The 13775-nt window shown below is 38.3% G+C and overlaps 2 protein-coding genes across 2 annotated transcripts in view; one reads left to right on the top strand and one right to left on the bottom strand.

The window, feature by feature from the left end:
• The window catches only part of fdxr (ferredoxin reductase), a 16903-nt gene extending 7639 nt beyond the window's left edge, over nt 1-9264 (top strand). Inside the window, exons 3-12 of the mRNA XM_015395430.1 lie at nt 1523-1618; nt 2793-2915; nt 3002-3115; nt 3207-3308; nt 4070-4177; nt 5098-5182; nt 7754-7953; nt 8034-8205; nt 8275-8448; nt 8958-9264. Coding sequence (XP_015250916.1) covers nt 1523-1618; nt 2793-2915; nt 3002-3115; nt 3207-3308; nt 4070-4177; nt 5098-5182; nt 7754-7953; nt 8034-8205; nt 8275-8448; nt 8958-9088 — 1305 coding nt within the window. The 3' untranslated portion in view covers nt 9089-9264. The remainder of the gene's footprint in view (nt 1-1522; nt 1619-2792; nt 2916-3001; nt 3116-3206; nt 3309-4069; nt 4178-5097; nt 5183-7753; nt 7954-8033; nt 8206-8274; nt 8449-8957) is intronic.
• Nucleotides 9265-11210: 1946 nt separating this feature from the next.
• Nucleotides 11211-13775, bottom strand: part of mrpl38 (mitochondrial ribosomal protein L38) — a 5549-nt gene continuing 2984 nt past the window's right edge. The window contains exons 8-9 of the mRNA XM_015395677.1: nt 11532-11668; nt 11211-11409 (exon numbers count right to left, since the gene is read on the bottom strand). Of these exons, the coding sequence (XP_015251163.1) occupies nt 11273-11409; nt 11532-11668 (274 nt within the window). The 3' untranslated portion in view covers nt 11211-11272. The remainder of the gene's footprint in view (nt 11410-11531; nt 11669-13775) is intronic.

Genomic DNA, 13775 nt, shown 5'->3' on the forward strand with positions numbered 1-13775 from the left:
AATAATGAAAGCATTTACTAGATAACAATATATCTTTGTGCATTAAAATGTAGGCTGATTGTAAATACCACAACATGCAGATAAAGGAAAAGAATCACTGATAAAGCAGTGGTTTCTAAATAGTGGCTGCACCAGGATGGAGTTAGCCTTTGCTGCTAGCCTTGTCAGGAGCAGGATAGGTGTAAAGAATAAATCACCATGGTAACTGATGTGTTACTGCTTTGTGAGGCTTAATCAGGCAGAAAATCCTGACCAAATCCCTTATCTTGGTTTCTTCAAACAGGCCTCATTATTCTGAGAATCTTTGATGGATAATTTTCTATATCATAATAATAATAATAAAGCATATTTTTGCTTTTTTTTCATGCTTGATTTTTTAATTTTTTTTTATTTTATCTTCATTGATTCTCAAGAAAGTATAATTTTTTTTAAAAAGCGCAGTCCTCCACATCACACCATTTGAAACAAGGGCGTGTAAGCCATTGTATTATTATAGTCTAAAACAAAAATACAACCTCATTTTACTGATAAAGATTATAAAGCAAGAAGTAAAGAGTGTGAAAGATGAAACAAAAAACAAAACAATGAAAAACATAGTATAAAATAATTATGAAATATGGCTGTCATAAGGAAGTGAATTGTCAAGGAAATGTAGTCAAGTTAGGTCTCTAAAAATGAAATCCGATCTTTTAAGTTTTACCCAAATCTGCCACCAATGACAGAAATTGATCAGTCTTGTTATTGAGAGAGGCTGTTATTCTTTTCATATGACACATGTTGTAAATCAAATCGACCCAGTCTTCTAAATTTGTCTGGTGATAACCATTTTCTCGTAATGTTTTTCTTACTTGCTGTTAATAAAATTTTCATCAAGTATGTATTTCTTTTTGAAACTTCTTGAGGAATTATACCAAAATACATAAGCCTGATTTCCATAGGAATGTTCTGCTTAAAAGATGTCTTGCAAGGCCCTATTTATCTCTTTCCATTTGTCCTTTTATAATTGGGCAGTCCAAGAACACATGATGATGATTTGTGTTTTGATTTCTGCGTTTTCTCCAACTAGCCCTCCATTGCAGAGATATATTATATGTCCATTGGTATCTCCACAGTCCTCCTCCCACAGTCTGAAAACATGACTGTTAGGTTATTTGGCTTCTCTAAATTCTCCTTAGGTGTGAGTGTGTGCATGAAAGGTTGTTTGTGTCTGTGTTGCCCTGATGGACTGGTGACCTGTCCAGGTTGTACTCCGCCTCTCGCCTGTAGACAGCTGGTGATAGGGACCAGCACCCCTCACAACCCCAACTGGGATTAAGAGTGACAGAAAATGGATGGATGGATGATATTTCTACATTATTGTCCATCCCTCCTCTGTTATTGTTAAATTGCCCCCTCTCTCATTTTGCTTTAATATGTAGGGTTAATTTGTTTTTTAGATCTATTAGAGTTTTATAGATAAATTAAATATTTTTCCCTTTTAAGTTTTCATGCTTGGTTTTTTTCAATCTGGTTTCTCTCTCAGGCTCGTCAGGATGTTGAGGTGGACATTTACGAGCGACTGCCCGTCCCCTTCGGCCTTGTCAGGTTCGGAGTGGCCCCTGATCACCCTGAAGTCAAGGTGCACCCGCTGATGCTCACCACACAGCAGAAGATCACATTGTTGATTAGTAAAGATAAATGAGACGTAGAAGAAAAAAGTTAAAGTTATTGGTCAGTTTTTATTAAAGAAGTAGCCAAGAACATTGCAGTAACCTTCAGTCGGGGGTGCAAGAACAATTAGTCTACAAATCTGGAATTTCTGAAGATACTTACAAGGAGAATAAATAAATAAAATAAATCAGTAAAAAGGTGTTAATTGCAGTTTGCAGGGCTATACAAGGATGCAGAAAATAACTTTTCTGTCTATAAATATCAGAAAAATCAGAAACCATTACATGCACAGCATTTTAAAACCATTGTGAAAGGTTTTAAGTGCAAATAAACATCTCTTTGTAGTTTATGACGAAGGTAAGGTGTCAGCAAAAAAACACACAACAAGCGTGTTGTTGCAAACCTGCTGACAGCCTGAAGGTAGTTAGACTGGCTGAGTAGGAAAACCGCCACTAAGACAGCTGGGCAAGTTGATTAAAAACATCATGTGAGAGTTTTCACTTAATTACTTTTTGCATGGCGCATAATTCATTTACTACGGAGAGCAAAAAGAAACAAACCAAAGTGAAACCAGTTCTATTAAAACAGCAACTAATAGATACAAAAGCCTAAGTTTGCATAAGTAATCCTAATTCATAGTCAGGTATTTGCGGGGCCTCTAGTTTTGTCTTCTAGCTCCTGAGATTTCATATTTTATGATCTTATCTCAGAGCCTTGATCTGAACTTTGAGACGGTGCCAAACAGGAACTGCGGTCTGTTGCTTTATGGGACCTTTGAGCTCGCAGTCACGGCCAGTTGGCTCAACGTTAGATTTGCTTTGGTGTTTTTTTTTTAGGTCATGTTGCTTTAAGAGTACCGTGCAGAGTGGTGCACTGATTGCAAAACATTTTACCATCCTATAGAACATACTTTATATTAAGCATTGAAGATGTAGCTTAGCATTGTCACAAATTGATATGAAGGAAACCCGGCGATCTAATCAGCAGGCTGAGCAGATGGGCTCCAAATTGTTTTCCTCTTGTGATTGCAATGTTTTCCTCTAAAGAGCAGTTAGCAAACATATTTACTTTACAACTACAGATTAGTGTAAATTGAATATATCTAAAGGAATGCATTGACACCTTTTTTATGGGTTTTTCAGAATGTCATCAACACTTTTACCCAAACAGCCAAACATCCTCGCTGTAGTTTCTATGGCAACGTAAATGTTGGGAAGGATGTGACGATCAGCGAACTGCAGCAGGCGTACCATGCCGTCGTACTGGTGAGAATACAGACTGTATGCAGGCGTGCAGAGATTCCTGATATCCAAACTTTTTTTTTTAACGTTTTTTTTTTTTTTTGTGGCAGAGTTATGGAGCAGAGGGAAACAGGAGGATGGGGATCCCAGGTGAAGATCTGCCTGGTGTTTACTCAGCCAAAGACTTTGTTGGCTGGTATAACGGCTTACCCAGCTGTCGAGAGGTATGTAGAGCAGAGAAATCCACATCTTTTAATGTAAATCAGATCTTATAAGCTGCTTTTTTTTTTTTTACTTTCTGGATTCCTCCTCCAGCTCAATCCAGACCTGAGCTGCGAAACAGCCGTCATTCTGGGACAAGGCAACGTGGCCTTGGATGTAGCCCGAATACTCCTCTCTCCTTTGGATATTTTAAAGGTGAGAAAGGATTTTTCTCCCTTTTTTTAACTAGAAAAAATAAATAATATATTTTAAGTATCTTGTTAAATAGCCAAATCATCCCTTTTCTTTAATTTCCTTTGAGCGGTTGTAGATACCAATATAGAAGGGTTAGAGTCCTTCATAGATCCACTCTCTCTACCAGCTTTTCACATCTGAAGATTCACCCATTCTGTTTCCAGAAAGCTCCAGCTCAGTCAGATTAAAAGGAGATAAACAACAACTTTCAGCTCTACCTGCAGGTTCTCAGCTAGATGTAGGTTTAGACTTTGACTAGACCGTTCTACCGCAGGAATCGGCTTTGATCTAAGCCCTGCAGCAAAATGGTTTTTGAAGGTGTCAGAGTGGAGGAAGTCATGAGAATAAATGCATGCTGGAGTTTTCTACATTTTTTCTCATAAAAAAAAAAGAAGTTGAAAACCATGAATCATTTTTCTTTAAAAGCCACAATTATGAGATATCCTATGATGCATGCATTCATAGAATGTGGTTTTTATGAAACTAAGTGAGAAAATTTTTAAAGACAACCAATGCTTTTGCAAGGCGCTTCATTTAGGCGCTTTAATTCAATGTTTTTCAAATGAAAATTTTAATAAACCCTTAAAAATGTTCTATTAGGCAGAGTCATATGAAGGAACCTGATGGTGTCAGTGATGGTATTAAAACACCTTTAGATTATTTCAGGAACGCAGTGCTATTTATGTGTTTTACCATCTTATAAATATTTTTTTCTTTTTCAGAAAACTGACATTACCCAGCCGGCGCTGGAAGCTCTTGCAGAGAGTCGGGTTCAGAAGGTGCTGATAGTTGGAAGGAGGGGACCCATGCAGGTCGCTTGCACAATTAAGGTGTGTATCATCGGAAAGAGGGGTGGGGGCGGGGGGACAGGACTTTATCAAGAAGACAGATCTTTGTGTTGCACTGAAAGCCAAACTAACCCTGGTGTTTGACCTACTCTTCTTTACAGCGTTGCACCAGAGGTTGACATTTTCAGACTTCTGTAGATTTGCTCTTTCACTATTGTTGCAAGAAAGAAACATGTTATGCAAATTCCAAAAGAAAAACCTCCTCTCTCTATACTACAGCTTTCTAAGTTGGCTTCCTTATATGCTTGCTAGCATGAAAAGTTCATAAGTTACCCTGACCTCCAAAGACTGACCCCCCTGTCTTTATGGGTTTCCACTTATTGGAATAATATCTGATTATAGATTGATAGATTATAGCAGATTAGGAAATGATCTCATCCTTCTCAGAATAACAGGGATGAATCATCGCTTTCGTCTTCCATTTTTGGGGTTGTGTAAACTTCAAACCAAAACTTTAGCTCACGTATATGTTTAGTTAGCATCATCTGGTTTTTTTCTATTCCCTATAATTAATGTAGAAGATGTAATTTAGGAAATGGTTTTTATGCTTTGCTTCTTCTTTTTTGGCTGAATTGTGCCGAATAAACATAATTGTTTGCTGAGTTTTGTTGTAATTGCTTCTCTGAGCTGCAAAAATAAAGAGTCTGGTTTAAACACAGTGAAGTGAAATTCCAACACTAAATATCGGCCAAATATCCTGATGTCATCACTTATAATTGAAGTAGATAATTTTACTTCAAAAAGATGCATGAAGACAATAAATCAGAGGAACCTGGGGAAAAGCTGCAGCCTGGGTTTATTTCTGGGTTTCTGTTCAAAAGCAGGTTGTTTTTGTTTAAAGCTGCTGATGTAGCTTTGAAAACAGAGTCTTGTGGTATCTGACTTCCTCACCTCATCTACAGGAGCTCAGAGAAATGGTGAACCTGCCAGGAACCAGGCCTGAGATGCTGGCAGCTGATTTTGAAGGCATCCCTGAAGCCCTTAAAGGTCAGAGGCAGATAAAGGCTTTTTCATACCAAGTCTGACTCAAGATTTACAGATAATTTCTTTTTTTACCGTCTCAGTTCCCATCACCTGAACAGAAAACATGCAAGTTCATGAGAAAATCTGCGTTTGACTAATGCAGAACATTGAGCCGACATATAAGAGGAAGAGATGCATGTTGTGGTTAACAGTTTAAGCTCAGTATGTGGAGGCCTATGGCCCGTATACTGAGCTGAACGGAAACTGCTGATCGGTTCAGATCGCTTCTGACGTACAGAGAGCTCAGAGCAGGCAGCAGATAATGCTGCTCCGCCGTTCTGCAGCTGACCTTCTGGCCAACAGCTTTTAGCCTTGATGGAGACGCGGCATTGACAAGAGCGATTGCTAAAAACAGTCTCCTTGGGTTCGGCCTCAGGCGGCTTCTCAGAACCTCGACCCTGTAAATAGTTCAGCTTATAAACAGCAAGGGATGATTTTTAGAAGCTGCTGTCTGGTAGCTGTTTGTGCTGCACCTGCACAGGATATTGAAAAAAAAAAGGAAATTAAAATAGAAATTAGTAAAAACAGAGCTGAGAGGCTATAGTTTGTGCACCCAATCCAGTGATTCTCTCTGCTGTCCTCCTGCACTTTCTACTTCTCCTTCCACCTCAATCAGAGCATTAAGGTCCATGAATGGACGCGCCTTGGTCCAGACTATAAAGTAGAACTTTATTGGTGGTTCACTCAAGCTGAGCATCAACCTGCATAACTGACATTTAAATCTCTTTTTATTCTTTATTTTTCCTGTTTTTACTCTGCAAACTGGTTATTTTATATAATTGGTTTATTTATAGTTAATATATTTGGTTGTTTTACTGGAGGTTCATATTTAATGTGGATTATATGTCGACTAGGGTTTAACGTCATTTGAATTTAAAAGGTTCCTTTTCTGATTCCTTTTTTCGATTCTGTTGAGAAGAAGAGTTTCCATGTGAATTAGCTGCTAACTAGAATTCTGTCTGGATTTAGATCTGGTTTAGGGCTGCAACTAAGGATTATTTTGCAAATCGATTAATCTGACGTTTATTTTTTCGATTAAAGGTATGGTGGAGGATTTACTCTACACTATAAAAAAAATTTTCACATGCATAACCATGTACCCGCTCCCAAAAGGGAACACCCATTAAACTCGTGCGAGAGCGTGCACAAGCACATTTCCCCTCGTGCACGCTCTGTTTAAAGGTTGTTGTTTGCATCGCTCATACAAGCTTACTTTCCAAAACAAGATTTGCATTCTTTCCACTATGTCAGACTCACCACTGGTAAGTGAAAATGGGGATGAGCATGTAGGACGGCCTTACGTAAACACATCACCAGAATGATTGACAATTAGAAGGAGCACTTATGGTGATGACCCTCCGGGAAAAAGAACATCCTCCACTTTACCTTTAATAATCGGACAGCAAAAGGTTCCTTAAAGAAGACTTTTTGCTAAATTTAACCAGATAACACTAAACTTTTATAGTTTTTTTAGCATATTGACAGACGAAAAACATTTTTATCTTAAATGAAAAATGTTTAAATATTTTTTTATTTTTTTTTACAATTTTGGTATAATTGGTATAAAAAGGGAACCTACATTTTAACAGGGAAGCAGCCGCTCAAAGATGAGGCTCTCATTCTGACTGGCAGTGATTAATCATGTTGGCTATTTGCCGTCCTTTGCACATCATCATCCTATCCCCAGGGTCCCAGGAAGCTGACTGGTCATAACTTTATTGAACTTTAAGCCACACTTTCTAATGCTGCATCACAGATGGTTGCCTAGAGTGCTACAGATTCTCCTTCGCTGATATTAGGCAGCCCTCTCTCTCTGGTTGAATCTAGGAAATGAAAATAAAGATAATTTAACGATTCCAGGGGAACTGAAAGGTTAGAACCGGTTCTGATCAATCAGGTCTTGATGTCCAACTCTGATATGTTCTCTGTAACCTGAATCTTTTTTCAATTTTTCTTTTGATGAGCTTGAAAACAGCCGTGAATATCAAACCATTTTTCTTTTTCTAACCAAAGATTCTCCACTGAACGTCAGCCTAGCCATGGATCAGGTCTTTCTTCCATAATATTGTTTCTAAAGCACTTTAATGACTTTTTGCTGCCTTTAGCAGTTTTTTTTTTTTTTGCAGTATTCTCCAACTTTTACTTCCATCCATTAACTCCCACCAGCATCCCTGCCTTTGCTGAGGAGAATAATGCAGCCACTACCATGCTTCATTGCAGAGTTGCTGCACCTTGACATATCGTTCTGTTTGTTCTCTTTTCTTTTCTTATCCTACATAACATGTGGTCAACTGCACACCAGACTGTTTTTAATGTCTCTTTTAAATCATGCAGCTGTTCACATCCATCTATTTTTAGCCCTGAAACTTTATCTGATTAACGTGAAAAAAATACCAGCTAAGAAAATCTTTTTTCTAGCCTGAAGATCAGTATTGTACATATGAAGAGTAAACAAACATGCTGAGCTTCTCAGACCTGATCAGTAAATATTTTGGTGAATAACTTAAAGCTTAAAGTTGGTCTCTGCCATCCCAGATGTAGCGCGGCCCAGAAAACGTCTCACCGAGCTGCTGCTGAAGACGGCTCTAGAGGCACCGGGAGATAAGGAGCTGGAGAGGCGCAAAAACGCCACCAAGGTGTGGGGTTTCCGATTCTACCGGAGCCCCACAGAAATCCTGTCTGAGCCGAACCTCAACAGAATGTCAGGTATTCGACTTGCAGTCAACAGGCTTGAGGTGAGCGGAAGGTTTTTTTTCAGAACCTTAGATGACCCTGTAAGGGTTCCTACTTCACATCAATGCTTCTCTTGCTTCAGGGGTCTGGAGATGGAGCTCAGGCTGTTCTTACAGGAGAGGTGGAAGATGTCTCCTGCGGTTTGGTCATCAGCAGCATCGGCTACAGGAGCCTCCCCATCGATCCCACGGTGCCCTTTGACCCCCATAGAGCCATCGTGCCAAACTCTCTAGGCCGGGTTCCCCAGGCTGCAGGTTTGTCACAGACTCCGAAAAAAAAAAAAAACCTTTTAACAAGACTCATACCTCAGTCTGTCTCCTCAGGTTTGTATTGCAGCGGCTGGCTGAAAACAGGCCCCACCGGTGTGATAGCCACCACTATGAACAACAGCTTTGACACGGCTCGATCCCTGCTGGAGGACATGGAGTCTGGAACATTGGACGTGTCTCCTGCCAGAACCGGATCGCAGGTGGTCAGCCGTCTGCTGGAGGAGCGAGGTACCTTCATCCCCCGTTAGCTTTCACATTGATAGCACCATTTTGATAAAATGCAGAGATGAACAACAGCTCAGAACCATGCAAACTTCAATAGAAGAAAAGTGACGTATTAAAGAAACATAGAATATTGTTTTCACTCCTGATTTTCTCCTAAAAAGAAAAAAATTAGATATTATTCCTTTTTCACAATAAAATTTAAATAAAATTATATGTTACATCAATAATAAAATAAAATGATTGATGCAACATGTGTGATTCAGCTGCTCCATGCATTCCTGGATGCTCTAGGAAATCAACCAGAGGTCTAGTCTCTGCCAAACAACAGAGGCTTCTTTCTCTCAGCTCGTTTTGATAAAGGCTACCATCCTGCTAGCCAAGAGTCTAAAGTCTGCTCTGTTTCGATTAACCTCAAAGGCCTCACTCCCACCTTTATGTTAAAAGACTATTTTAAGCTGAACATCCGGTTGAATTGCTGCAGCTGCTCAGCGTTTGTGCTTTTCTGCGTTTAGGAGTGAAACCAGTGACTTTCTCTGACTGGGAGAAGATCGACAGCTTGGAGACGAAGAGGGGCGACGCTCGTGGAAAACCGAGAGAGAAACTACTGACGGTGGAGGAAATGCTGACAGCAGCCCGAACGTGACCAGAACCAGCAGGGGGAGGGGATTCAGGAGGATGGAGAGGCTGCACAGGTTCCAGGATCAGCGGGGATCATTTTCATACAATACAAGAAGGACTTTGGAAGCAGGCTGAATTTAAAGCGGCATCAATTAAACTGTTTCATACTTTAGAATATTTGCAGGAGGTGTAGAAACGTAAGAAAACACAGTAAGCAGCTCAGCATCTGTTTTTACCACAAATATTCACTGTTTGAGATAGATATATATGTTTATAACTGACTGGATTATATTTAAGAGCAAAAAGTCCCACATAAGGAACCACTAAAGAAGGGAACCTCCAAACTAGCATTAATAAAACTAAATCGTTGTTGTTCTAATGGTACCTTTGAAGGTTTATGTTGTTAAAACTGCAGTGCTTTGCAAAAGTATTCCTACCCCTTCAGTGTGTTTGTGATAAAGTGTCTTCTAATGAGAAGTTGGCTGCACTGGTTTTATGCCACACTTTAGATTTTTATTAGTTGGAAAGTTTTGCATAAGTTCCTTCCTGCATGTGTTTGTCCATCGGATGAGAGGAGAACCTTTGGGTTATGGATGGAGTTTAAACCCGCTGTGGGCCATGGAGGTTCCTCAGAGGGAGCTGTGGACAGGAAAGTTGGTCCCTGTGACTCTAAAACTCTGCATGTTTCCCTTTGCTGATTCTAACCTGCAAGCAAATGATTTTCCTTCCGCTTTGAAATTCAACTCATTTGTTTTTCTATCATATAAAATCCCAGCACAGATTAAGGTTTGTGATTCTGATGCGATAAAATGTAAATAAAAAAAAAAATCTGAAAGGGTTTGACTACATTTGCAAGGCTCTGCGTGTTTCTTAGAAGTTTGATGTTGGAGTCGGTTGTAACCTGAGAGTTTGGACCCAATCAGGAAATACAATCTAGAACTGAACCTCTAGTTTTGTTCTCTAGTAATTTGATTCTGGTTTGCTTCTTGTTTAATCTCTGATTTCATCGTTTGTGAAAACTAATAATGTGATTTTGTTCTATCTGGATGTTTTTACATTTTGCAATTAAAGGACTCAAAATGATAAATCATTTGAGTGGTGTTGTGTTTACTAATACTGGAGACAATTCATTATTTGTTAGATTTATTATTCACATGAGTGTCTGGCTGCTCTTGTTTAGATCAGAATCTTTACTTTTTGCTCCAAAGGTGATTAACCTTCAGGTTAACTCTGCCCCCTGCTGGAGGACTTGTTTCAAGTCCCAAGGAGAGTTTTCTTTTATAAAATAAACCCTTAATTAACTAGTTTGTTCAGACTGATTTCCATTGGTCTGTTTTCTTTAATAGTTTAGATTTCCTTGAATCCACTGTGTCCATTAAGCCTTTTTCTGATTTATATAACTGCATCAGTGGGTGAAAATAAAAGGTTTGCAGAGAAAATGTGACAATTACACTTTACACAAATTCAAACCATAGATTAGCTGACAGTTATGCTGTAGGAAATAGACAGTGGATGAAGTTCATGCAGCAACGTACTGAATATAAGCATCTGGATCATATTCTGTCTCAGACTAATTCTGGTCTTAAATGTGTTTAATCTGTGTGTTAATTCTCCAGCTGCCCTTTGAGAATATAAGGTTCTCTGTAAAGTTGAGCTAACCGGTTCCCCATAGACCCACAGTTAAAGCATTTGATGCATATTATATTCGCCTTGGAGCAGAATTCTCCATCCATCTGGAAATAGTTCAAATAACTACCGATTTGACTACATTTTGGGGGAAGCTGGACTTTGATGGTTTGTTCCTTTAGTTCCAGAAGTATTTTTGGACTGATGCAGCCCGACACACAGACGGCATCACGATTCCTCATCTTGTCTTCATTGGACTTCTTTTCCAATTCTTCCAATCAGAAATCCTGAGGGAATAACACTGTTCCAGTCTCCTCCTGTTAATGACTTGTAACAAAACTATTGTCTAAAAGTTTTTACACTACATCCAGATGAAGTAAGCTATGCACCGGTGGCAACACTTTTGGTGCCATTCCTCACTAACAAATTAAAAGAAATACTGATAATGAATCCTTATACTTTAATAATCACAGGACAAGTTAAAAACAATGAGCCTCATAAAACCAAAGAACAGACCGGGAAGCAGAGAAACGTTTTATTTGGACGATAAGAACATAAAGACTCCACGTTGGCATGGTAATAATCAGTATATGCCGTAGGTGTGCTGTTTCCCATCTCTGTATCGATCCAGGTAGCGTAGCGGCTGTCCGTGTGGAAACTTGACTTGTGGAGGATGGTATACTGGAGGTCGGATGAACTCAAACACTGGCTCCTTCATGTCTGAAGCAAAAACATGCAACATAAAGTCAGTCTTTACATCATTAGGAAAATCATATCCGTCATTTCATCTGTATAACTAAACTGCAGATTTGGTTGTTTTTTTCAAAGAAAGGTGGACTCACTGAGTGTGCTGTGAAAGGTGTTGGTAACCGATTCATCCCACTGGCTCTGGAAGAAGGCCAGGCCTGCAGGCGTCATGTCATCCTGATGCTTTCTGTAGAAATCGATGGTCTTAAAGGTGCGATCAACCAGGGAGTGGCTGAGGGAAGGAAACAAACATCACCTTAACTACAACAATATGATGTTGGCACAGATGCCATCAGAGGATACAGCTCTCATTCATAAGGCTTTTAGTTTTTCTACTACATTAAAAACCACAGCAGAGGCTCTATTTGGATAGAAACTCTACTTCCTTAAACAACTTTGTTAAAAAAAACATCTGAGCTAAAAAAGAGATCTGATGGGGCTAAAATCTGACAGCAAAATGCTGTAAAAAAAAGTATTTGAATATTCTTGGACATTTATCAATCGAGTTTATGACAGATTAACAGAATCCAAATTCCTTAGGTTTTTTTCATTAAATAATATGTTTTAAGCTAGTTGTGCTGGATGGGTCAGATGCTTCCGGTGGCCAGAGGCAGGTTTCACACTAACACCTTTAATAACATTTAGCCTAGAAAGTATGTGGTAAGAATGAAATCATACGTGTAGATGGTCTGAACTTGTAAATGAAAGTCAATAATGAAGATAAATGTAGAATTTGTGTTTTGCTCATTGTTTTCATAAATGAATGAGAATACTACGACAGCAGAAATACAATTCACAAATTCACAAATAAAAAATGACATTGAGAAGTTCCATATGACTTTTTTGATTGTTACTCGTAAATTGGTCATTTGTTCTCACAAATTTGGGATTTATTCTCATACATTTTTTATTCTAACTTGTAAATTTTTTCTACTATTATTTATTATTATTTTACTTCTAAATTTGTGATTCTTACTCAGAAATGTGTGATTTGTTCCAGTAAAGTTTTATTCCCATCCCTAAATTCACCATTTTGTGATTTATACTTTTATTTTAGTAAAGAGGCAACTTTCTAATTTGTATTCATAACTTCTAAACTTGTAATCCCATAGATCTAATTCCACGTGTGTCTATCAAATCCCACATTTATTTACAATTTTGACTTTCATTTAAAATTCAAAGCTCCACGCAAACGATATTATTGACCGTTATCTTACCCCATACAAAAACCAACAATCTAACAATCACATCTTGGCAACTTGAGCTGTTAAAAACAATCGGCAGTGTGATGGCAAAACCCAAGGCCACACCTTAAGTCTGGACTTTACATGAACCTTTATTTATTTAATCCATACACATACTTTAGTTTGCAATAAAACTTTATTCTTAGTTCAAATGCATGTGATCTATTTGTAAGCGCACACATTTAGTTCACTGTATTTGTTTGCACTTATTCATAGTTCTTTCTGTTTTTGTCACTAATCTGTGTCTTACCTATGGCACCTAGGAGTTTGGCCAGACAGAAGATGGCAGCCAGGGTTCAGATCTGCTAAATGCAGGAGGGGGAAATTGGACTGTTCCATCAGCTGCAGCTTAAAGGGGGATATGAAATTTCCTTTTCTAATTTTTTGCATTTTTCACTTAGGATTTGTTTGCAGTTGGTGTGTTTTCATTTTTCTAAGATAAAGATTAGTTTTTTTTTTGCCAAACCCAACTGTACTGCCAGTGTTTGTAATTTGTGGTTGTTTGTTTAGTTTGAATTACCCCTATTGTGTTAATGGTCTGATCAGCCAGTGTGTGTGGGTATATATATATACCCACCCTTGTGTCATTTCTTGGGAGGTCAGTTACATTTGTTTATGCAGCCAGTTAGTTTGGGCACAGTTTGCGTGAGTTACATTTTCTTTCTTTTTGGTTGGCCTCTTTTATAACTTGAACCCATATACTTTTTGTAAGTTTCTTTTTTGGGTTACAAATAAAAAACCCTATTTTTGTGTTAATTTTCTGTGACTCCTTATGCTTTTCATCATCGTCCCTCACATGCAAAATCTTTATAGCACAACATGTTAAACCTGTCAATACAATATTGCAAAGCTCCCCTACATAAATTGATTTTTTTAGGGAGAGTTCACACTTTATCCATCATAATATCTGCAATTTGAGATGACATGTTGTGAATTGGCACTATAGAAATAAACTGAATTGAATTAATAATTGGATTGCAAAAAGTAGCCTTAAAAAAGGTTTTATACAAAGTGAATCTAAAGTTTTCCCACTTAAAAGGTTCTGGACAGAATTTATTCAGAGATTATTTTGTTTTTCCCAACCTTGCTTGTTAT

Source organism: Cyprinodon variegatus, unplaced genomic scaffold, assembly GCF_000732505.1.
Source record: "Cyprinodon variegatus isolate N-32 unplaced genomic scaffold, C_variegatus-1.0 Scaffold26, whole genome shotgun sequence".
NCBI classification, from domain to species: Eukaryota; Metazoa; Chordata; class Actinopteri; order Cyprinodontiformes; family Cyprinodontidae; genus Cyprinodon; species Cyprinodon variegatus.